This window comes from Biomphalaria glabrata, chromosome 14 (genome assembly GCF_947242115.1).
Source record: "Biomphalaria glabrata chromosome 14, xgBioGlab47.1, whole genome shotgun sequence".
NCBI lineage: Eukaryota > Metazoa > Mollusca > Gastropoda > Planorbidae > Biomphalaria > Biomphalaria glabrata.
The window spans coordinates 31,617,944-31,644,633 of NC_074724.1; the positions used below are offsets into that span (position 1 = coordinate 31,617,944).

Here is a 26,690-nt window from a genome sequence, read left to right on the forward strand (position 1 = left end):
TTCTATTTTTAGACATATGACACACTAGTCATCTGACCAGGGCGCGAGATTATTTTTCTTCGTCAGCGCGTGGTATAAATTAAAGGACAAGCGGGGAATTATTTGCTCTCTCAGCGGCGATTTGTTTAAACGTAAGGCTCGGTAGATCTCTTAAACGCAGTAGACAGATATATAATTACATCCTTAAAGCTATTCATAGTAGTTCTAGGTTCTCAAGCCCTAAAGTAGGATATATTTTTCTGTGCGATTTCGTCTGTGGTGTACAACATATCAAATTATTTTTTGTAATACTTTTAAACATGAATTAGACATCTATTTTTTTTTTTTTTGTGAAATATTTATAAAAAATAAGAAAAATAGATTAAAGTAATCTTTGTCTATATTTTACAAAATGATAATCTATGTTGCTATTTTGGCTTTTAGTTCCTAATATCCCCAAAGTTTGTGACAAATCCAGCTTACTATAGTTGCATATATTTAAATAGATCTATATCTTGTCTACAGGTGCGGAGGATAGTTGATTTCAATTTTGTTTTCACTTTTAAGAGCGATCAAAGGATTCGAGAAAAGGATTTTAAAATGTCTGCGGGTGAAACATGTTCGAAGATTATTGTGGTGACCATTAACCTTATTTTTCTGGTAAGTGGAGAACGGTTTTTATTCGATGTATGTCCCTTGCAAATGTGTTTAGCTATTTTAAGCAAGTCGTCCTTTTGATTCAAGATGCAGACATACGCCACTCCTGACAGTAGGGCAGGGCAGACGTTTTTTTGTAAGTGGTGTTATCTTCCATTTCATTAAGAGGCTGCTACTTTGGTGTTTAGGAGACGGCAACTTTGACGCATATTAAGACATAGAAAATAACATTTTTATGAACTGAGGGTCGAGGTTTGAAACCTGGTGAATGGATTCCTTAGATTCGGAATCTTTACGGCGCCTCTAAGTCCACCCAGCTCTATTGGGTGCCTGACAATAGATGGGGAAAGTAAAGATGGTTATTCGCTGTGCTGGCCACATGACATCCTCATTAACCGTGGGCCACAGAAATAGATGACATTTATATCATCAGCTTATAGACAGCGTGGTCTGAAAGTAGGTAATAGGCCCTATTATTTTAAAGAAATGTAAACAAGCAAACGCATTTTAAAAAAGAGAGCTTTAGCCTAGGGAGTTTTTTTGTTGTTGTTGCTGTTGTTGTTCTTTTCGTTTTTTTTTTGTGTATACTACGTCTTTCATGGTTAGTGCGCTCTGGTCAATTTTTTTATTTTTTTTTTTTGTTAATATAAACGATGGTATCTGGGAGAAGGTATTCTCATTCGCCTCCTTAAGTCGTGAAACGACTATGGTTCATCTCGAACACTTTTTCATATGGCTGTGGAGCCCTATTTTGAGGAAAACACTCCCGTCCACATATATTGCAGGTCATGGTGGCTTTCGATTTGGTGGTAGAGGAGCTGGCTATTTTCCGAGTGGCACGCTTTTCTTCAAGAATCGAGGCCCATGTTTTCTCGCTGTCTATAGCTTTCTTGGTCAACGTCTGTCTCCAACTAGTGCGGTCTAGAGCTATGTGTTCCCTTTAGTCAGTATCAATGTTCACTGATTTTAAATCTCTTTTTATCACATCAACGTAACGGAAGTGGGGGGGTGACCAGTTTTCCTTGAGCCAGACGAAAGTTGCCTGTACAGAATGATTTTCGGGATGCGATAGTCCTCCATCCGGAGAACATGTCCGAGCCAGCGCAGGCGGCGTTTCCTGAGGACCGTAAAGATGCTGGGAAGGCCCGTTCTCGCGAGGATCTCAGTACTGCACACTTTTTCTTTCCATGTTATTTTTAAGATATTTTTAAGGTATTCTGCTCAACAACAAAACTGACAGCCAAAGATCTCACATCCTCTCATCTCACAGCCAAAGATCTCACATCCTCTCATCTCACAGCCAAAGATCTCACATCCTCTCATCTCACAGCCAAAGATCTCACATCCTCTCATCTCACAGCCAAAGATCTCACATCCTCTCATCTCACAGCCAAAGATCTCACATCCTCTCATCTCACAGCCAAAGATCTCACATCCTCTCATCTCACAGCCAAAGATCTCACATCCTCTCATCTCACAGCCAAAGATCTCACATCCTCTCATCTCACAGCCAAAGATCTCACATCCTCTCATCTTACAGCCAAAGATCTCACATCCTCTCATCTCACAGCCAAAGATCTCACATCCTCTCATCTCACAGCCAAAGATCTCACATCCTCTCATCTCACAGCCAAAGATCTCACATCCTCTCATCTTACAGCCAAAGATCTCACATCCTCTCATCTCACAGCCAAAGATCTCACATCCTCTCATCTCACAGCCAAAGATCTCACATCCTCTCATCTCACAGCCAAAGATCTCACATCCTCTCATCTTACAGCCAAAGATCTCACATCCTCTCATCTCAAAGCCAAAGATCTCACATCCTCTCATCTTACAGCCAAAGATCTCACATCCTCTCATCTCACAGCCAAAATCTCACATCAATACATCCCACATCCACACACCCAAATGCACACATCTCACATCCAAGCACTTCACATCCACACATCCCACAGCCATTAATCTAACAGCCACACATCACAAAGCCACAAATCCACACATACCAAAGCCACAAATCTCTCAACTACACAACACACAGTTCTGTTTCTATGTATATTACGTGACAATCTGTTTCTATGTATATTACGTGACAATCTGTTTCTATGTATATTACGTGACAATCTGTTTCTATGTATATTACGTGACAATCTGTTTCTATACATATCACGAGAAATTCTGTTTCTATGCATATTACGTGACAATCTGTTTCTATGCATATCACGAGAAATTCTGTTTCTATGCATATTACGTGACAATCTGTTTCTATGCATATCACGAGAAAATATGTTTCTATGTATATTACGTGACAATCTGTTTCGAGAAAATCTTTTTCTATGCATATCACGAGAAAATCTGTTTCTATGTATATCGCTTGTAAATCTGATTAATTAACCATTGAGAAAAGTTAAAAAATATACTATTTAAAACTTGAAATTGATACTAAAACCGATAAATGATGGCCAAAACATTATAATATTGGTGCCTGACTATTTTCAGGCAGTGGGCTTAAAAATATTTATACTATCACAGAGCTTTGGCGTAAGATCCTTAATTTCACCCATTCAATTCTCATGACCATCGTCTCTTCATTACAGCATTTGACAGAAATTGAACTTAAAGTTCTGTTTTTATTAGCTTTACGTGAAAAGAGCTCTAGTTGACTTCCGTTTGGAGTAAAAAAAAAAGAAAAAGATGTTCGTCTTGACATTTTATAGAGATTTTTATACCCGGACTTGCACAACTCCCCCTTTGCAGACATTGTGCCCACCCCTTTGAAACCGTAAACCATATCCTCTTTGAATGCCCCTCCCTAATCCACCTTAGGCAGACCCTACTTCCACTCCAGCCCAACATAACCAACACCCTGTACGGAAGTGCTGAACAACTGAAGAAAACTGCACACTTTTTTTCCTTGGCACAGTCTGCAAAAGAGCTGACAGCTCAGCAGCACTAAAGCTGGCTAGAAGAAGAAGAAGAATACCTGTACTTGCCCGTTTCCTTGGCTTTCTGGCAGATGTTTTACCTTTTGCATTGATTTAATAAACTATCTTATGATAATGTAGATTTATCATCACTATTGAAGAGCGTAGCTCTTCATGAAATTACTTTTTAAAAAAATTACATTACAGTCTACGTGTTACGTGTATACATTGAGGCTCACAAAGGCTCGGGTATGCTATTTTGCCTCAACGTGGCACTCGTGTGGAAACGATTACTTAAGGAAGTGATTAGGCTAAATGAATAGCAAAACAAAACTCCTGTGGGAGTGTCCAAGGGAATGCGAGAGCTTTCTCATTGCACGGTGCGGAGTTGAAAGAGAGCTTCCACGTCCCTGTCGTTAATCCATGCGCCGTTCCTAAAAGGACCGTTACTCTAATGGCGAGTCCTGCACGGTGAACTTGGTAAAACATAGGAGGATCCCGGTGTACTCGGCCTTCGGCCATGCATTCTAGTCTATGCGCCCGGATGCCAGATATATCGGAACTAGCAATGCTTTACATAGCCATTGACTGTCTCTTGCAGACAGACCGGTTTGTTCAAGCAGGCTTACACGACAAGGGCTCGAACAGCCTTCGGTTCAGCACTTTTGACAATCACACGGCTCACAAAGGGCTTCAATAAAGCATGGTAGGAAAATCAATTATAGTTTTCATTACGTTACCGATGGTTATCGAGCCTTAAAAAAAATTATTAAGCTTAAGTACAAGGTGTAAAGAGGAAAAGGGGGGGGCGTGGTGGCCTAGTGATAAAGCACTTGGCTTCCTAACTGGGTTCAAATCGCGACTTGTAGAGTCCTCCAAAGTCTACCGGGAATTATTTGAAAAAAAAACTAAAGGTGGTCGGTCGTTGTGGTGGCCCTACAATCACCTCGTTAACGATTGAGCATAGAAACAAATGAGCTCTGCACCGTCTGCCACATGAACGGGCCAAAGAGAGGAGCTTGACTCCAGTTTACAAAGAAACTAATTTAGTTTTTATTTTAAATTCAACATTTTCTTTTCAAATTTATATTATTAAATGGAAGCATTTTCAGAGCGCTCCACTGGAGCCTTATATTGCTTCGAAGGATAAATAGAACGAAACCATTCGTTATAACCTCAACACTGACCACCATCGTCACAACCTGTGGGCAGTTTAGAGCATTATTATAATTATTATTACTTTTGTTATTAAGCTAGAAACGAACGAGTTTACATTCTCTTATTATTGTTATTATTAAATGTATTTTTTTTATTTGTAAGGGATTGTTTCTTACGTATCTTTTCTTATATTCTTCAGCTTTTTGGTCTCGCGGCCTTGGTGGCAGGAATCGTTTTCAAGGTCGGAGGAGCCTGGAGTACGGTCAGCGATTTCCTAAAGATTGCAGACGAGAACTCAGAGATCAAAAACGCTGGTGAAGCTCTTGCTCTTGGTGCCATCATTTTCGGCTCTATCATTGTGGTCATCGCCATCACCGGCTGCATCGGAGCCTGCTGCAAAGTCAAGTGCCTCCTGGTCCTGGTAAGAGTGGTTCCGTCGAATAGCGGTAACAAGAAATCCGATCCTTTGGGCTTTAACCAATTGTAATACCTCTATTACAGTCACTCATTCAAGAGTATCTAATATTTTAAACGTAAATCTAATATAGGTTACAAGAAAAATATAGTCATCTAAATAATCTAACGTGCACTCCGACATAGCTTTATTGTAATTAACATTTTATTTCTCTGCTGGATGTGGCCAAATGTGTATATATGTATGCTTCCAAATCACAGCGTCATGTAATCCTATGCGTCGCTTCTTGCTTAACTAATATTTTTTTCATCATAATTTCTTCATTTCAGTATGGTATAGTAGTCATCATCATACTCCTTGCAGAGATTGCGGTCGTCATTGTGGTCGGCGTCAAGTCGTCAGATGTGAGTAAACTTACAGCTTCTAGTTTGTATGACTAAATTATATTCTTACTATCTGTCGAATTACCTAACTTTCAAGTTATTTTCATTTCAATTAGTTGAATAGTCTTTACTGGATGGGTTACTTAGTATTTTCAGTATAATAAAGGACTGTTTTATTGAATAGAAGTTGATAATAGGTCTCCAAGATCCCCACCAATCATACTTAGATTCTTCTCAATGCTGGTTCTAGTATTATCCGCACCTGATCGTCTGCAAAGCAAAAAAACAAGATTATAAAGAGAGTGTGTTATCACACAAACTCAGAGGCGGCACCCGTCGGATCCCTTTATTAATTAGCTTACGTAACAAACATTAACGATAGAACTAATATTAAAGCTTGTCTTCGAGTGCGAAGATTAATGAGGAGTGCAGCATTTCAAGTGGCTACGTAGCCCCAGTTGCGACCTGCATATTTAGCCATAGTCGGAGCTGACGTAACTAGTTGGTTACCTTGTGCAATTGATTGAAAATACATTTATTTTAAAAACTAATTTTACAAAAACTTTTTTCTTTATATTTAAGCTCTCGTTGTATCGAAAATGATTAAATGGCATCTAGATAAAACGAAATCATCATTTGATCTCTTGTATAATAATTAATGATATAACCATAACTTACATGAACATAACTTTAATGTAAATAAGTTTTAAAGTATTTGTATTTATGCTAATGATTTTTGTGAGAAAACAATAAGTCCTTGAGAGTTTATTCCGTTCAGACAGTATAAAAATCATAAGAAAAATGCAATTCAGTTTGTTTTGATATATTTGAATCACGGGTTTTAAATAAAAACATCTCCAATTGTAAACTAAGTCTGTTGTTGTTGTTTTTTTTTTGTTGTTTGTTAGGTTGAAAACAAAACTGATGAAGCCTTATTAAAGACACTCGTCAATTATAAAGAAAACAGCACTGACGATATTTCAAGGGCATGGAGCATTGTCTTTAAAGAGGTAATGCCACTTTTTGGTGTTTTTTTTTAATCTTTTATTTTTATTCCTTACAGAATTAGGGTGGCAAGCAAAATGTTACATTATGTAGGCCTACATATGTCTTTCGATGCTAACTCTAACCATTTAATAAACCTCCTGTCATGTCTAATAACACTTTTTGGAAAAATTTTAAATTTGTTTTGAACCTTTTTTTTTAGTCATATCAAATTATGCAATGTTGTTTCTTAGTGTAATCAACAATTTTCCAAAAAGATTTACTTATTTCAGTCAATCTATTTTTGCTAGCATAATAAAACTTATAGAGAATTATTTCAAATTTATTAAAAAAAAAATAGCCAAATAAGACCAGCAGCCTGCAAGCCTAAGTTTGGATATTACTGATCTACTGGTTTGAGTTTAGATCTATGTCTTCCATTCACATTTTTTAAAATTTTGCCACGAAAAGAAAAGTAGAGTGTGAAAATGGGTTTACCCGCTCAGCCGACATATTCATATCCAATATACATTTCCATGAAAACGGATTTACCCGAATGGTTAAAAAGTTGCGCTATTTAATAGAGATACAGTAAGGTACTTTTTGTCTATTTTTAGGGCCCTCTGGTAGTGGTAGGGAAAAAAATCCACTACGGTCTCCGTCGTGATCTAAGGAACATTTATGCCACGTTTTATAAAGATTGGTCAAACGGTTTTGATTTCTATTCGGGACAGACGAACATATATACATACATACACCTTACTTTCTGATTTATATTAGAGATAACACCACAATTTCTTCAGCTTCATCATGTGTGGCTATATGAAGGTGAACATTAGTTAGTAAACGAACTCTATCGGCGACGAATTATATGTAGACCAACTAGGTTGTAAATCTATACATCATATTATGGAGGGCTGATAGTGTTAACTATAAGATTGTATTAGAATCCATATTTTCCCTTTTTTTTTGTTAAATACACAGAGAGCAGTTCGATAAAGTCAAACATGTAACTTATTAAATATTTTTTTAAAACAGTTTAAATGCTGTGGCGTGAAAGGGAACGTCGATTTCCGTAACTACACCTCAACATTCTATGCTAATGAAAGACCAGCACAGTATAAAGGCTCCATCTACTATGTTCCAATCACCTGCTGCTCAAAGTTCAACTTCGAAGCAAAGAAATCCTTATCTTCATCTGACTTCGATACCAACAAAAACTGTTTGACTGCACCAAACAGTGAGGCATATGACAAGGTAAATGATTGTACTTATTGATGAACTTTCTAACAGGACAGGTCTTGGATAATCAGGATATCCTAAGCGAAGTGACTTTGGTGACCCCCAAAAGGAAAAAAAGAAAAAGACTGCGAAAAGGAAAAAAAATTACGCCATTTAAAATATTAAAAACCTGTCCGTCTATATCTAAATGGATACATAGCTGAAATTCATGTATCGCCATTTTCTAAGTAGAGACAGCGTTAGATAAGTAAACATGGAGTGCTCAAAAGTGTTTGAGATCAGATCCAAGTTTCACAAATGTTCTTTAATTTGTTTTTTAGTTCTGTATGTGGCCCCCGCTAGCTGGAAGCCGTAAGCGGCTGCCTAGGTTGCATAAGGCCGGCCCTGACGTAATCATCTTCTTTTTTTTTTTGAGGAAACGTTTTTTTTTAAAGATAAGCTAATTCAAAGACTAAATGAGCAAAGTATAATTAACTTCTTTCATTAGAAACAGTTACGGTAATGTTAAAAAAAAAACAAAAAAAACTACTTACTGTAAACTATGGGCTGTCTTGACGATAATGTTTAGCACAGTAGACTCCTCTTGGTCTACTTTAAATTTGTTATATCCGGCTTATATTTCAGCAATAAAATACAGACACAAAACCAAAGGAATCTACAGAATCGAGGCGGCGGGGTGATTCAAAAATATAAAGTAAATATATAAAGTAACGAAAGATATTGAGAAGATGAAGATTGGAAGCGAATTTTTAGATCAATATCTAAAATAAATTATTTCAAGATAGACGTTTCTAAGTGTCACATATTCCCAACTAAATATCTCAAAGCACTTTGAGCTACAAGCGCAATATAGAAGAAATTAGATTTTTTTTTTTTTTTTTTTTTTTGGGGGGGGGGGAGGCTAAGAAGTACACAGAAATTATGTTTGTATAATACATAGCTTATGAACACATCCTACTTTATTTTAACCGGATACACCAGAAAGCTGGTTATTTATAGCTTTGTCGCCATCTATGACAATCTACAAAAAAAAAAAGTCTTCATCTTCACGTAGACAAGTACAAGTACATGTTGAATTGTGTAGTGAATGTTTCACTTATCTCACCCAATATTCCCCAGGGCTGTGTGAAGAGTATCATCAACTCAGTTCTGGACCACAAGTGGGCTTTCATTGGTGTCGGCATTGCCATCTTTTTCATTGAGGTAAGAACTCTTTTGTCTCTGAGTTGCAAATTTTTTAAAATCAGTACTCCCTTGAACAGTTACGTTCTCTTGAAACTCTAAACTGACTTATTGTTCACAATATATATACATAGGACTATTGCTATCTACACTGTAAACTGCTTTGAGCTTTCCGAGAACAAAAAAAATCAAAATTAGAAAAAAAAATATGTTTCAAAATGACATAAAGCTATTCGCTGTAATTCTGGCAAAGTATTTCTAGGCTTGCATTTCTTCATCTTATATACATACCACACACACTTTAATAAATTGATTTAGATCTAAATCCACTGTATACAATTTTGAAAAAAAAAAAAACAACAACATCATTCAAGGCTTATTTTTATTTGATGGGTCAAGTGATTCCATTCAGCTCCTATCTTCATTTCTTTTTCTTCCTGATATTTGCTCATTTTAAAATGAGACAACATATGTACCGGAAGCTCAACTATTGGAACCACTGAAATCTTCCCATGTTGAGTGTCACCAGAGAATGCTGACCATGTCTTTCAAAACTGTTCTCTTTACCAAGAGGCACATACAAGACACGGCCCAAAAACACCCCAGTAGAAAGAAAACTATATGGAGAGCTGCCTGATTTGCGCAGTTCGTCTCATATGTTGGTCTAGTCATTTGAACGCTCCAACATAATAATGAGAACGAGGAAGTAGGAAGAAGCTCATATTACAGTATTTCTTTATGACGAAGACCAAGTTGACCATAACGCAAGCATTAAAGCGTCACACAAACAATTTTCTTACTCGACTAAGATCGCTTTACCTGACAAAAAAAAAGACTTGTACACAAATTTTTATTTATGTTGACACATGTACCGTAAGTATTCTAAAAAAGATAGGGATTTATAATGGGGAAGAAGCCATGAGTTAAACCTAGCTATGACAGTATATGATTGGACTGTTAGGTCACGTGACAAAACCAATGTCTTCTCTGATCCAATAGATATTGGTCATTCTTCTGGCCTTCTGCTTATGCTGTCGTTCAGACAAGGACCATCTTGTTTAATATCAGGTAAAAAAATTATCCTCAATCCCAAAAAATCCCTATCCTCAATGTATCTTGAATTAACCTGAGTGGCCTGAAAAAATGTACTCTTTTTAAGTGTTCTGTAGAAGCTAGTTCCCTTTAGTTTGTACGTCAGAAGTAAGTATTGAGTTTATCTAATTTCTTTAAACTGAGATAATACTAAGCCTAGCTGTTTTGTCCAATGTAGAGAAATATAATCTAACATATAGACTAGATTATATGTAGAAAAGTATGTATTTATGTATGTCCCGCATAGAAATCAAAACCGTATGACCAATCATGATAAATATTGCTTAGATCATGGAGGAAACCGTAGTGTATGTTGTATGTCCCTCCAACAACCTAATGGGATAAAAAAAATTAAAAATACCTAAAGTTATCTCTATAAAAGAACACAACTTTTTAACGAATCGGGTAAACCCGTTTCCACAGTATTTTATCTATGATATCAATATGTTGTCTAAACGGGTAAACCCATTATCACACTTCTATTTTCAGTTTCGGGGCAAAATTTTAAAAAATGTTAACGGAACATTTCCTATGTTTGACATAAATCCTAATTCAATCTTGCTCTAGATAAGACACAGAAATATGTTCTACAATCATTAATCATAGAATACTGAAATTTGAGTTTGAGATTTTTAGCCACTATAACAACTTAGCTCTAGAAAATTAGCAACTTAAGAAATCTTTACATTAAATATATTTCAGTACTTGTATACATTTATTATAAATAATCTATTTTAGTACTTGTCATTTTATGCTAATTCCAAGATTGAGATTCGTTACAAGAAATTAAAATACACTGTGTCCTCTTAAGTCTCCACACAGTACTCTTTATTATTATTATTATTATGTTAGAAATGAACGAGTAGTCATTCTCTGGCGCTGCCAGGGTCGAGTTTCGCTAAAGAGAAACAAAATTCATCGTAGTCCCTTTAACAGTTTCCACTGAGGAATTTTCTGGTGATGTGGCAGGTCTGCAGCAGTACCGCCCTCTGACAGGCAACGAAGATTTTCCTAGGAATGTTAAGGGCCTTGAAGGTGTCTGTGAGGTCAGTTGTTATTATCCCCTCGGTTGATATAACAATGGGGTATATTGTTATTTTGGACAATTTCCATAGACGCTTAATCTCCAAGCCTAGGTTCCCATATTTTCTTTGTTTTTCTATCTCAGTTTTTCTTAAATTATGAGACAGTGGTACGGCGATATCGATAATGGTAGCGGTTTTTTCTTTTTTATCGATGAACAGCAGATCCGGGCGATTGAAATCTACCGTTTTGTCGGTCAGAATAGGCCTATCCCAGTACAGCAGATGATCAGTAGACTCGAGAACCTCTTGCGGAGAGTATTTATAATAAGGGGGAGTGTCCTTATCGATCAATTTGTACGTCAAAGCCAGGTGTTGGTGTATTAACTTTGCAACTTGGTTATGGCGACCTAGGTAGGCTGATTCTGATAGGGCTGGACATCCTGCCATAATGTGTTCAATCGACTCGCCCACATTTCCACATTTTCGACATTATTATTATTATTATTATTATTATTATTATTTATTATTGAAGATCTACAAAGATTTACAAAGCTTGTATCAACTCACTCTCACATTCTGGCACAAATTTCGAACACCTACGATTCTCGGATCGAATTGAAACTTTATACAATTATTCTTTGTTTCTGACTAAACATGAATATAACATTAACCGATCATCTAATTACATTGTGGAAGTAAATTAATTCCGTACTATATGGAAAAAAAAAAAGGGAAAGCAAATCTTACAGTATTGATACGTGTCGCTGTATATGAAAACTTCTGCTCTTTATATAGGTTTTTTTTTGTTGTTGTTTTTAAAGTAATTGTTATATTTTGCTTGCGTATGTATTATTGTTATCAATCATGGGCCTAGAAACATTACCTGGCACTACCAAGATCAATATTTATGAAACGAGAACAAATATGATAGTAGTCTCTTTGTTACAGTTATATTCTTCATTAGAAATAGTATATCTTGAATTATTGACATTTGAACGATAGATGATCTGTGGGTGTCCTGTGCTCTTCCCCTGTGTACCTGTGTATGGCGATCTATCTTATCTGGTTGCTAGGAAACGAGGGTAAACAGATGCAGAAGCCATATTGATTTCTTGTCCATTCTTTTTTTAATGAGCAAATTTTCAAGCGGTTTTAACAATAATGTTTTTACATTGTTAATTTTTGTGAGAAATAATGTTTAGAACAACCTCACAAGGGCGTAGCGGGGGGGGGGGGGAGAATTACAGGTTCAACCCTCCGCCCTCCCAAATAAAAATTCATGGCTTCGCCCATGCAAGCTGTACCTGAGTTTTTATCATAATACTTATTTTCTTATATAGAAATTTCTTTAATACGGTTGGAAAAAAAAACTGAAAGGGGGAATGTTTTAAATTTATCCAGTGGCGTCGCTAGGAGGTTTGCTGACCGCACCTAATGACACTTAACAAATGGTAAAACTAAAATAATATATGCCATTCAGACACACACACACACAAAACCCACAATTAATGCACATTTTAGAAATATGCTCCAATCAATGATTTTAGATAAAGAGCTATTTATACATGTTTTTTTATATATAAATTTTATTGGGTTGTCAAGTTTGGAAAGAGAAATGGTGTGGAGGAGGCTCGATACAACTGGTTATTCTCTAAGCGACGTCTCTGGATGTAACTCACTGAATCTAATTCCAAGAATATAACTCTATGAATCTAACTCCCAGAGCTTAACTCACTGAATCTAATTCACTTAATCTAACTCACTGAATCTAACTACCTGAATCTAACTCACTGAATCTAACTCCCCGAATATAATTCCAAGAATCTAACTCTATGAATCTACTTCCCTAAATTTAATTCTTCGAATCAAACTCTATGAATCTAACTCACTTAATCTAACTCACTGAATCTAACTCACTTTATCTAACTCACTGAATCTAACTCCTTACCAATTCAAGTAAAGATACAAAGTTTATTTTTTGATAGTATGTCTGACTTCAGCGGCGATGTGCGGACCTCACCGAGAGACACCATCCTTAGTGACGCTTCTGCATGGGTTATAAAAGCCAGTTGTAAACTCTTTTTGAAAATAATACTTTCCGTTATTACAATACCTAATAGTCTTTTGTTTGTAAGTTAGATTGATTACATACGAGCTATGTTAAGTCTGAAGTTTGTAAACTAGATGTAGGAATAGGCCAGCTTTGTGGTACATCGCGAGGTATTGTCATTTCCTAGCCAGATCGATGTCGTGATAGACGCCCTCAAATATAGCAGCCTTGATCCCGGAAGCTAGATTACAATTTATCAGTGGCCGCTGTAGTGGTGAGACCTGGACTTGGCTGTGAGCCAGCTGTTGGTCTAAACCAGTGTTTCCCAAAGCGTGGTACACGTACCCCCAGGGGGATACGGGAAGATTTTGGAGGGGGTACCGTTGCATCTCATTAACTATGATCACTTTTAAATACTTAGTTATTATGTTCTTAAAGTATGTTGGGAGGGGGTGAGGGGGGTCTCAGCATTACAAAAAATTATAAAGGGGTATACGTAGGTCAATAGTTTGGGAAACACTGGTCTAAACTGAAGTGTCGCATTGTCGTACTAGTGATTTAAGCATGACAGGTGGCTGGGGGAAGTGGGGGGGGGGGGGCTAGGTATAGCATAAGTAGTCATTCGAAATAATACTTTGATTATAAGCGTCCATAAGTTATGTTCTAATCTGTAATAAATATTTTTTTAAGGCGATAGAGTGCCTCATTGTATTCTAATGAGGTTAACTCAAAGTACACTTAGGAGTCCAGTTGCAGCCACAATTCGTAGAGCGACCAGGCTCTTCACGTTAAGCAGGAGAGGAGAGCTCGGGCAGTATTCGCACATAGAATATTGTCGCCCACACAATAGTTCACTTCGCTCCACGAATCTATTGGACCCAAGGAATTGGCAGATAGACGTTCCGCCAGATCTTCCGGAACGTAGCTTCTGTGTGTGTGTGTGTGTATACTACAAGACGCCTAAGGGTTACCGCCTGCTGACTCCCAAACTTTTTCTCGTGGTTGGGCTTGGACGCAATGCAATGGAGGCTTTCATTCAGAGTCGTCATTATTACTACATCATAATTAACGAATCCCTCCTTATCAGAGGGGAGTGAGTATGGTGTTTATTTGTCTTCCTCCTAGGGAATTTAAAATCAAACGTTAGGTGGTTTAAAACAGGTCTACAAGTATTATACTAAAATAAATCTTGAAACGAAAGAAAGATTGGACGAAAAGGGAGGGGGGGGGGAGGAAGTTCACTCTTTAAGAACAAATACTTTATAACTACTGGCTTTACAAGTACCGACCAATCAATAACATTTACAATAAACAAAGGTAGTTTGACATTAAGGTTTCTCTGTGTAGCAGTCTATGTTCCAGACCAAATAAGTCCCCTCTGTTTATATGGCACACGGTTAACGAGGGTGACATATTGATAGCACAATGACCACCATCAATGACGCCCTGTATCACACCATCTTTTTTTTAATTATGTGTAGCCCTAATGTACAAACTTTATTGAGAGGGGGAGGGGGGGACTGCTATGTCGGCAACAATGTTTTGACACAGAATGTCCAGGTTTTAATCTCGTCTTCTATGAGATAAGATGTCTGACGATTGAAGGAGGTTGATGATGAATGCAGCAAACGTGTGAGGTTGGGACACTCACTCAATGTGAATACATTTTACTCCCGTCACACTTCACACTTTAATGGCACTTTCCAGGGACTAATCAGGGGCGGACCGCACCAAGGGACACTAAAGCTAGCGACGCCTCTGATTAGTTGCACTCACCAATTAAATCAAACGCGACTTGACCAGTGGCCAATAATAAATATGTCAATTATAAGGCTCACCAAAAAAAAAAAAAATCGTGATAGCGCTTGATAGTTGCCATGGCAATGGCGTCATGTTGAACCTAACAACACGGCGTCCTCACCTGATAGTTCCTGTGCTTTCAATTAAAGAGAAACAAATCCAGGCTGAAAGACAGGAAAGGAGTGATTTATCTTCTGGTGTTTGGTTGAACAGGGTGCTGGGAGGGGGGGGGGGCTTCATTCATCTCTCTGAACTTTACCATGTTTCTGTAATCAATAAATATTCGACCATTTCTCTGTCTAAATCTCAGATAACACGTGACTTTGTTTACAATGCGTTGTCACAGCAACCATAAAAAAACAAACAGAATCGGAAGTTACTTTATACTGTTTCACCATATGGAGTTACAGCTTATTCCGCGTGTAAAAATAATAATAATAAATAATCAATTCCTACATATGTTCAAATTCCTTCGGATCGAACCCACACAAATTGCGGTATTAGAGCGACGCTTGAACAGCGTAGCAGCCAGTTTCTGGAATTTCCAGATTTCACATTATGATCAAACTTTTTTCTCCCCCTTCCCCTGCCAGAGATACACCAGAAGAGAGTGTAAGCCAATAGTAGGAGTTGAATAACTTTAGCCCACATTTTATCTTCTCTTATCCATGCTCTCTTGAGAGTCTTTCAAAATATAATTTTAACAATGTATTTCCACGTAATTACCCTTTGTTCACCCACCATATCTTATCTTATCTTATCTATTTCGAACTGGCCTGCTCTTTCACAAACATGGCTGATATAGAGATCAAGATCTTAAATTGAAACATTGATAGGGTTCACATAGCAAATCATGCGCTAAATTTCAGTACTGAATAGCCATGGGCATTTCGTTTTCATTGTTAGTTTTTCATTTTTATTAATACTGACCATTGGGAAGACATAGCCCTAGACCGCACTATGTGGAGAGAGACGGTGACCAAGAAAGCTATGGACAGTGAAAAAAACATGGGCCTCAGCTCTGGAAGTAAAGCGTGCCATACGAAAAATTGCCAGCTCCTCTACCACCAAAGCGAAAACCACCGTGACCTGCGATATTTGTGGACGGGAGTGTCTCTCCAAAATAGGGCTCCACAGCCATAAGAAAATGTGTTCGAGATGAACCATAGTCGTTCTACGGCTGAAGGACGCCTGAGAAATGTTAAGTTTAAGTGGCCGTAACCAAAGGACTATTTGGAAATGTATTGTCTAGAAACAAAATCCTCTCCCAAACCCTTAAACATGGGCATAAATAGGAATTTTCCTTCATTTGGAGGCCCGTGGGGGAGGGGGGGACTTGACCTCTTCGGGGGCCCCAGCATTTTGCGTGATATTTAATTTTTAATGTAAAAAAACACTCATTTGGAGCCCCCATCAAGTTGGGGCCCGAGAAGGGGGGGGGTTCCAATTCTCCCCCTCCTCCCCCACCCTAGCTACGCCACTGGCCTTATAGACACCATGAGTATACACAAGACACAGAAACAGAATAGTAAACGAATGGTCGTCTTTCATTGCTAACAGTCTTCTGTACATGGCAGTGCTAATGACGTACTTTTTTTGTTATTGTGGTTTGAAACCTGGAGTTTCTTCCCTTGAAGAGTGACTGTTGCTGTGTTCACAGTGGTAAAGCCCACAATGAAACGCACTAAAGGAGTCATTTGACTGATGGGCCACTTACCTTTTATTTCCTCACACCACAAAACAAAAGCCAGTTCTACCTGGACCTGGAGTGGGTCAAAACCCATATTTTAACTCTGACCCGCTCTACTATGGCCTAGTAAATTGGCGTCATTCTTTTGTGTGTCTTTGTGTGTGTGTATGGAGATTGAATGACAGGGCTCAGACGTAGTTGGGAAGACATTGCGAAATGGCGATTTATTTGTTAAGCTCTTGTTTATATAGGTGTGCATTTTCTAAGGGAAGGAAGTATAATGAAGGATTAGGCTGCTCATTTGATCCCATAGTAACTTTGAATTAGACGTGATTGTAGAATTGATTCGCCATATTAAAATTCGATATCTCTTTATTTGCTCTGTCCCAATATTTCTTCTCTCTCTCTCTCTCTCTCTCTCTCTCTCTCTCTCTCTCTCTCTGTATATATAAAGATATTACCACTACAATTTCTCTACTGTCCATCATTCTTTACTTTCCATATTCTTTCTCAGTCATCTCTCCCTCTCTCTATCTCACACACACACACACACACTCTCTCTCTCTCTCTCTTGCTCTCTCTCTCTTTCTCTCTCTCTTTTTCTAATGGACCTCATTCACCAATCGGAAACAAACATTTAGCTACGTGATTCTCTATCTCTTCTATACAAATTATGATCTAATTTTTAATACTCGGTGGCTATCACGTGACAGTTTTGTTTTCGTTGCTTTATCAATATTATCACGTGACTAAATGTTGTTTGTTTACGATTGGTGAATGAGGTCCATTGCTTCTGGACTGATTCAGAGGCGGGCTTAGGGGGTGGCTAGTGGGGCAACCGCTCCAACCTTCGGCGCCTTAGTGGGTGTAGTTACCGGTCGCTGACTTGCTGCACCAAACAGCTGGTAGACAACTAAACCGTTGTAGGAGTAATATATCTTAACTTATAAACGTCAAATAACTTCAATAACTTCCTTGTGAATAAAACTAAATAGAACGTCATTTATAATGTAGACAGAATCAACTTGTGATAAATGTAATAAATGTAGTAGACTTTAGTAATATCTTTTAACAAAATCTTAACTCACTAGAATAACACAAGCTTTCAGTCTCACGTTCTAGAGTCGTCTCCCCTAAGACCAAATGACGACAATGACACCTTTGTTGCATCATTCACAACCAATCGCTAACCTCTTCTCATCGTCACCATAGAAACAAACACACACACGGTAGGGTCCCGCGAGAAATGAAATCTTTCGTCACCGACATCCCATCTTGCAAATGTTCATGAACCTGACATGACACACTCCCTTAGGGTCCCACCCACTGCTAGTGCCGCCTCTAACTTTGGGTTCAATGTATCATACATGTTGCACCATAAGTACATTTTTTTAAAATTTCAGACAAGATCAAGCCTAGGCTTTGAATCTACTAGGCACTTTAAACTCTTACTAACTTAATTAATTATATCAATTAAAATGCATTCAATGATATGAATAATTATCATTAAAGTCTTGATCATATCGCATCTAAAAGTACGTCTGCAACTTTCTAAGAGATTTGCCACTGTCAGCGAATTTTGGTAGTGTAATGGGTTCCGCTTCCTGTGAAGGAAGTATTCTCTGTGTGTCATAAATCTCTCCGTTTTATACTTGAGTTCGATAGTGAAGCTATTCAAACAACATTTTTTTTGTAGTAGCGCTAGATAGCGTATTTATAACAACTTTAAAAAAAAATACAAAAAACCACCGGAAATTTTAAAAGCGTTTCTTCCTTCCTACTGAATCCGACTTGTTCTTGCATAGCTTGCTAGATTGCAAGGTACTACCTTTTTCTGATAGCTCTTTCCATACTATTCACAGTTGCCTAGAGTAACACCTTTAGTTAAATCGCTAAAATTAGAAAGCTATCAGGATGGAAGATTTTAAAGTAAAAGTAGCAATTATACATAAAACACTGAACCATAATTATCAAAAACCTAATAAAATACTCAGAAATAGACCAAGATAAGATACATTTCTCGTTCCGTACGCTAGGATAAATACACGCAAATGCCCCTTCTTACCTGGTGGTATTATAATATGGAATGGGTTGTCTAAGCCAGACAGGACAACCAGTGACTTTGCAGAATTTAAGTAATTGGTTAACATGTATGACTAGATGCATGACGCGTAGGACGTAATCATCTTCTTTGAAGTAACGTCTGTGTTTTATAAGATAACACTTTTTGGGCATAAGCTTGTTCGCTGTGACACTCTAGTGTACACTTCCGGTATGATTGTTTGTCTGAAGAGATCTTTATGTCTAGGACACCGTAGTAAGCGCTAGAGTTCTAGATTGTCTTCTCCTTAATTGCGTCAAAGTATTTACCTCCCTTATATTGTATTCAGTCAGGTTACGCCCCTTGAATATTAAAAAAAAAAAACCGTTTCTCCAAACAGGTTTACCACTTTGGTGGAGACCAAACAACAGAGTATAAGAATGTTTACCAGACATTTCTTTAAAAAATATTACAAGACAATTTTTTATTGGTATAATTCATCTGGGCAACAGATAACAATCCCTCCCCAGATATTTTAAATTCCCAAAGTGTTTTTTTTAAGTACGGTATAGTGTGCCTATTTTTTTAAATTCCTGATTATATTAAAATAAATTATTTAATACAATTTTATGGTGATTTATTTTATGTCTTTGAAGTAGACATCCGAGTATGCATATTGTATAAACTTGTATGTTAACATTTTTGTAAAGAATAAATCATAAGTAGTTCATGTTGATATAGAGCACTGCATACAAACATAAAAGTCCTTCAGTTTATAACGTGATGTGAGGCCGCCCCTGAAAAAGTTACTACACTATCCTTATTTTTGTTTTCTTAGTCGGCAACGTTTGGTAAGTGTGGATCCGAGAATACGTGTCCTTAATAAAGGAATAATGGAACAAAAGACTCTCCCTGTTTCGGTAACATGTTTGGCTGCTGTGTCCATCTATAGACCTTAGCAATCATCGCAGTCGCGGTAAACAGTCCCAAGACTACTTCATTATACTTTAAACGATAGGAGGATGGGTAAACTATATTGTATTTTAAAAGTCTAGTTTAAAAAGTTAAAACACTGATACAATCATTTTTACGTTTTATACGCTCCCTTCCCCCCCCCCCCCCTCCTCTCAGCGACACTGTGTATCACGTAATGTGTGACTAATTATGTAGGTCACAGTTATTACATATTGTTCTTGCATGCTCTCCACACTCGCCTTAATGCGCCTTTGTTGTTTTGCAATAATAATAAAAAAAAAGAGAGAAAATAGTAGACTAAGAATAAAATATGCATGGAGCAGACAGAATGTCTAAGGAAGAATAGTTCCCCCTTGGTCTCTGTATCTCAGTGTTCTCTCCCCCCCCCCCTCCCTGCTTATCTGAGTTTGTTTTAAGGGCGTTTTAGACAAAGGGGCAGACTATCAGTTAATCAGACTGTAAACAGGTATTGTTAAACAAGCCTTGCCTCCCCTCCCCCCCCCCTTTTTTTTTTATTCTTTAAAGAGTATAACCTTTTGTTTTAATTTGCCTACTTCCTTCCCAGAGACATACACACACGCACACACAGTTATCAAAAACACGCGCAAAGCATACACACACACTTCATATAGCAAACACAAATACAGACACACTTGATAGTGTAAAAACGCAAACACAGAACGCACGGTTTTTCCAAAATGTCGCAGCTTGTAAGATAAGATAAGAAGCGGTTTATGTTTCATTGTTGTTATGTTGTGGGTTCACTGTTGATAGGCTCAATGTTTTAGGCTCATTGGTGATAGGCTCAATGTTGATAAGTTTATTGTTAATAGGCTCAATGTTGATAAGTTTATTGTTAATAGGCTCGATGTTGATAGACCTTTAGCACACAAGCAATAAGATTGGTTATTCCTTGCAACTATGTGTACTGTAAAGCTTTCATATCAACTAAGTCAATCTCACTCGAAACAATTGAAATTCTAAGGAGAATGCACACAAAAAAATGTACCGATCACCTCCTCCCTTGTCTCTCCTCTCTCTTCCCTCTCCTCTTTCTCCCTATCTCTCTACTCACTATTTCCTCTCTCTCTCTCTTTCTCTCTCTCCCTCTCTTTCTATCCCAAGCTCTTCTACCTTATCTTTCTTTCTCTGGGCGTGTTTGTTAATCTCACTTAAAAAAAAAACAAAAGCACGTGTCACTGCTACTGGTTCCACCAGGTGGCGCTCCTGTTCGAAGGTAAAACTACTTAAACCCATAACAACTCAACGCTGAGATTATTTTTAAACCTAGTTTCCATAGCAACAGTCTCAGCGGTTGTCCCACTTTCACACGGCTGGTCGAAAACTAAAAGAAATAAAAAGAAAAAGACAGAAGTGGCCCCAACAGATGCCATGAATTCTGTATTAAAGCCAAGACCAGGTCTTTTCAATGCTGACGAGCACAGATCAGAAATACGATTAGCATACAAATTGTTATGTGATGAGAATCCCTGAAGCTGATTGGTCCGTCCTAGCCGGAACTGGAGGCTACCGGCATGCACCGGTTTCAGTGTTGTGCCTGTTGGTCTCGGGACATGGACAATTAATCTAATGGTGTTCAGCCTGCGCATCGATTTTTTTTGTTTCTGGTATCTGTGAGTCAGGGGCGTATCACATGTTTGAGGCTTAGCTTAAAAAAGGATTTTTATAGATTAGACCCTTTTGATTTCCCTCAAACTTTAGAGTTATTGACTTTAGATCAAACACTTTCTTCTCGGGTTGAATACATTAAAATTTTGAAAGGTCGAAAAAAGTTCATTACATTAGACTAGATTGTGGCTACATTTAAAAAAAATCCTTTTAAGGTCATTACTATGATGACTCGGGATTTGAAGAGGTCCCTTAAGTGCTACTTCTATTTTATAAAATATATAAACTTGAGAGTGATAGTGGTTATGCTAGCTAGATAAAATCCTCGTTAATCACAGCCATTGGTGACTTTCGCTTCCAATTCCCCAACGCGCTTAGGCAGTAAATAATTTTGTTTTTGAAAATTTTGTTGTCAAAAGTACACGAGCAACCTAATACAAAATACTGATTTTAAGAAGAACAACAAACAAATATATATCTTAAGGGGAAGAACTCCGTTATTAAAATTGCACCCACCAATAATGTAAAAGTTATTTCCCTTACTCGATTTCAACCAAAATAATTAATAACGAATACTCATCTAAGAAAAATTTCTACCAGACATTAGATGTGAAAGTGACTCTTTGCATACGTAAGGGTGGCTGTAGGTGGTCGTGTGGTATGGGTACTAGACTGTCGTTCTGTCATCTAGATGGTGCCGGAACTTTATGGGAAAAACCTGGACACGGATCTCTCTCGAAAACGATTTTCCTCGAAATTTGGCAGTTGATGTGTAAGGTTGGAAAGAAAATCACTACCTCGTTTTGACAGCTTTATTTTTTTAAAGTATAACAAGAAATAGATTTTAATTTGGCTAGAGGACTAAAAAATATTTATCATTGAACTGACTTAGGTCTTCGGGTATCTCCGCATTCATTCAAGAGTTAATAAATTAATATTCAGGAACACAGTCTTCTATGTCTAGATTTTAAGGCCTATCATTGACATATTATAAAGCCTTGTAAATCTATACATTCTTTCAACCAGTATTCTTAAGGGGATGGGGCGAATAGAGAGTAGGGCGGGGTTCAAAATGTTCAATTTAAAAAGAGAAATGATCCAACATTCATTAGTTATTAAAAGAAAACAAAGTTACACTAAAAGTTGTGTAAAGGAGCTATTGCCTTTTTTTAACTCTCTCTCTCCATAATTATTTACCACATTCTGGTTGAATCAACGCTGGTATCGTCAGTTAGGAGTGAAAGAGTTAATATATAAAAAAAACATGCGTTTTCTAGTGTTTTGTCTTGTTCTATTACGCTTGTATCTCAAAGTTTCTAGCTACGTGACACTCCTATATGTCAGGGGTTCCCAACCTGTGGGTCGAGACCCCCTTGGGGGTCGATTAACGACTTGCCAGGGATCGCCTGAGATTATCGAAACTATGGATTGTTAGTGTCTTTTCTTCTATTGCTGTATATGTGTGCAGAGTGGGGTTTGTAAAAAGGGGTCGACGAGCTTTAAAGGTTGAGAACCGCTGCTTTATGTATTGCACACATTACACATTGATTTTGTTTTACTTACTAAAGATAAGTTTGATAAGTAGAAATCTTGGGTTGGGTCACGTAGATATAAAACTCGTTTTTAGTCCATTTATCATCTACTTCTGACGGGCGTTGCTTTAGTAGAAGAAAAAAAACCTCCCTTATCTATATGACTAAATAAGACTTATATCTTCAAGTCTATTCACGCAGTTTCAAACAACAAAGCTATGAAAGAATGTAGACTGTTGGTTAGTATTCACATAGACAGAAATTTGGGCTCGGAATGTTCCTCGCCTCCATGATATATCGAGCACAAACAAATAAGATGTAATTGAAGTCGATGAATTTGTTTTATAAAACCCATGAAAGGATTGAGATCGAGGCGCGGTTTGGCAAGCAGAGTGGCTGGGGGAGGGGGGGGGAGGTGTGCTGGTGACATTTATCTGGGAAGCGTGTCACACCAAAAGGATAGTATGTCAGGAAGTGGTAAATTTTAAAGAAAAGAGTAGACGCACTATTTATCACTGTGTCCCGGCCATGAATATGGTTAATTATCTTAATCATTATTATAATTCGAAATGAAATAAAAATAAATATAGCGTAAAACAGGTTTAATTGGAATTTTGTGGTTGTCGGAGACATGATGGAGGGACGACACCATTGGCTAGTGGCTAACATAATTTTATATTGCGCAACATCCATCACAACCTTAGCCAGACCAATACATGACTCTTGGTAAATATGCATCGTTGAAGAGCGTGGTCAGCATTCTCTGGTGACACTCCACTTGGGCAGATTTCACTAGCTAGTTGTAGATTAATAAACATAACATAATAATAATAATAATTATTATTATTATAGCTTTTACATAGCGCTACTTTCATGCTTATAGCATGCTCAGAGTGCTTTTGGTCCAATCTCATTTCTGGACCAGTAGGGGGGAGGGGGTATCTAGCTGTTGGTTTTCCGAGCTGCCTTTTGGCGCTCCGTAAACACAACTCTGCCCGAGTTCTAGATAGCCGAGCCAAGCCAAGTTCAAGCGCACTTGGCCTCTCGGCCACGCTTCCCACAATAATATAATAATAATAATATTACCCTGCCCTACACTGTAGCAGGTGGCAGTATAAAATGCTAGACCCATTTATTTCAGCATTGTGTGAAAGTAGCAAAGCGATACAAATTATCATAAGTCATACCCTATATCATACCCCATATATCTTATACCATACCCTATATCATCCGCAATATATTATATATCATACCTTTACCTACAACTCTACAACGCCTTGCCATAGACCACACCATAGACCACACCATAGACCACACCATAGACCACACCATAGACCACACCATAGACCACACCATAGACCACACCATAGACCACACCATAGACCACACCATAGACCACACCATAGACCACACCATAGACCACACCATAGACCACACCATAGACCACACCATAGACCACACCATAGACCACACCATAGACCACACCATAGACCACACCATAGACCACACCATAGACCCTTGTTGTTTCTGACATTCACTGTTTGCTGCCTTTGTGAAACATTGTTACATTTATTGTCAAATGTTCCCATACCCTGTGCACATTTTTTGTGTGTTTAAATACACGTTGGACATTAATTGTCCGCTATTTAACTCTTTGTCTCCTAACCGACGATACCAACGTTGATTCCACCAGAATGTGGTAAATAATTACGGAGAGAAAGAGTTAAACATCTTAAAACAAAAAAATATACCATTTTCATACTTATTGTGGGTAATCCTTGATTGGGTGATGTTTATGAGTTTTTATGTTTAGATCTGACTTAAGATTGTTGGGTTTAAATACTTAGATTACATGTTGTTTTTTTTCTCTTTCACAGATACTTGTCATCGCCATGGCCTTTTATCTATGTTCCAGACACGATTAATACTAACGTCCGTCGAATCAAAAGCAAAATAGCCTCCGAAATAGCAGACATATTTTCATGGACAAGCTCTTATACATTTCATTCCAACATCATAATAAGACAGATATGAAATGGGACACATAAGATATTCGCCTAGGAAAATCACATTTTTAAGGTTGTTTTTTTTTATAGAAAATCGTTTCTTTAGTTTCTTTATGCAAGTGCATTTATACACCATGTCACACTGGGTAATCCGATATAATTATACTGGTGAAGTATAGTCCCTAATAGTCATTGAGATATTAACATTACAGTAACTAGTTTAGTTGATCGATTCTACAATTTGAAGTGTTAAATATGTATATATAATTTTACGGTCCATTAAAAGTTAAAAACTACAGAACTGGATCAGTGCCAACTTAATTATTTTTATATTTATTTTAAAACACTTGTTTAAAAGCAATAGATTTTGTTCCAATTTTTTTTTTTTTTTTTTTTTTTAGAATGGTACCTTATTCTTCATGTACCGGTATTTAATACAATTATTATATCTTAAAAAAAAAGAAGAACAGCATAATAATGTTTTATTTGGTTGCCTTACGCCATTTATATTCCTTGAATGCAATGACTGAATGACAAAATGGTGCTTATTTTAAATGTAAATAGTTTATAAATATATTATAGCAAGCCTGGTTGTTTGTGTGCGGAATGTGTTATTATTGAATAGCTTTAATGATATATTTCTTTTTATTTTTTTTTTATATATATACTTTTTTTTTTACTCTTACAGAATTGTTCTAATCTATTCCATGCTCTCTTGTTTAAGAATTAATCTTGCGACAAATAGGAATTCATCTTTATCATTTATATTGACCTGTTATATAGCTACAATTTAAGGTTACCACACCAAGATAAAATCTAATATTGAATGGTCCATCAACAGTGCAAAAACAAATCCGATCTGTTGAGTAATAGTTCTCCAATTTCACATTTTTATATAAAACAATAGAAAGCTAAATGATGCAAATATTGCCTTGATATAGACCGACTTTTTTTTTTGATAAATCTCTCTCATAAGTAGACAGGATAGGAGAACAGTAATTTGGGTTATTCAATTTGTATTATTATTTTACTTTTAATATTTCCAAACTCGTTATATTGGAGACTATTTGTATTTGTGTTGTATTGAACACTTGGCGTTTCCTATGATGCTGTGATGTTTCAACTGTTATACATTTGTTATTCTTTTTCTTGTTATATTTTTTTATATGAATGTTATAAGAAAACCAAAGGGTATAATAACAACTGAGCTTTAAATATGTTATACATGAACAATATATGTGTGGTCATTGTTACAACTTTTTTTGTTTTTCAAGCGTAACTTTTTGATGGCATGGTTCTAAACTAAGTGCATAATAAAATCAACCTTCTCCCAGAGGCGGTGTGAGAAAAACGTGCGCCAGAGGCAAGGTACTTTATTGGCGCCCTCCTCCCACATTTACCATGAACATAATTAGGCGCCTCTCTATGCGTGACGCCCCACTGAGGTTAGCGCCAGTGGCATCGTGCCACACTTGCCCCCCCCCCCCCTCACTGGGCCTCAGCTTCTCGATATATACAGCACTGTTCAGTGTTAAGTCTCAGAAAAATCAAGAAAACTGCATTTTGGCTTTTAAATTTTTTTCTTCGACCTGTTGTTTGAACTTAACGGCGGAGGAATGCAGTGTACAAATAGATGTATTGATTTTTTATATATATTAATGTTTGTGTTTTACTAAGCCTTTTGCAACAGTATAATTTTGGCTTCAAAATATCCCGCTTGGCAATATTTTCTTGAATTGGACACTTTTTTTTTTGTCGCACAGTAAGCCAAATTAAAATTGTTTTTAACTTTCTGTTGAATGAGAGACATATCTTGTTGGTCTGACAATTTATTCAATTTGAACATTCCACTTCCCAAGAAAGCCATTATTGTTCTATTGTTTACACTTATAAAAGAAAAAAAAAAGCCAATTATTTAAAGCAGAA

At 37.2% G+C, this 26,690-nt stretch overlaps 1 protein-coding gene across 5 annotated transcripts; it reads left to right on the forward strand.

Moving 5' to 3' along the window:
- On the forward strand, window positions 1–26,690 carry LOC106071837 (23 kDa integral membrane protein-like). Of its 5 annotated transcripts, none has more exons than XM_056009852.1 (9): window positions 1–131; window positions 505–639; window positions 4,918–5,139; window positions 5,463–5,537; window positions 6,425–6,526; window positions 7,539–7,757; window positions 8,862–8,945; window positions 9,924–9,992; window positions 24,636–26,690. In XM_056009852.1, exons 2-8 carry the CDS (start codon window positions 580–582, stop codon window positions 9,984–9,986), a joined length of 825 nt encoding a protein of 274 aa, XP_055865827.1. In that variant the 5' UTR covers window positions 1–131; window positions 505–579; the 3' UTR covers window positions 9,987–9,992; window positions 24,636–26,690. The 5 variants fall into 5 exon arrangements, with proteins under 5 accessions (XP_055865827.1, XP_055865832.1, XP_055865830.1 ...); XM_056009855.1 differs by having other exon boundaries at window positions 72–141; XM_056009856.1 differs by having other exon boundaries at window positions 129–224.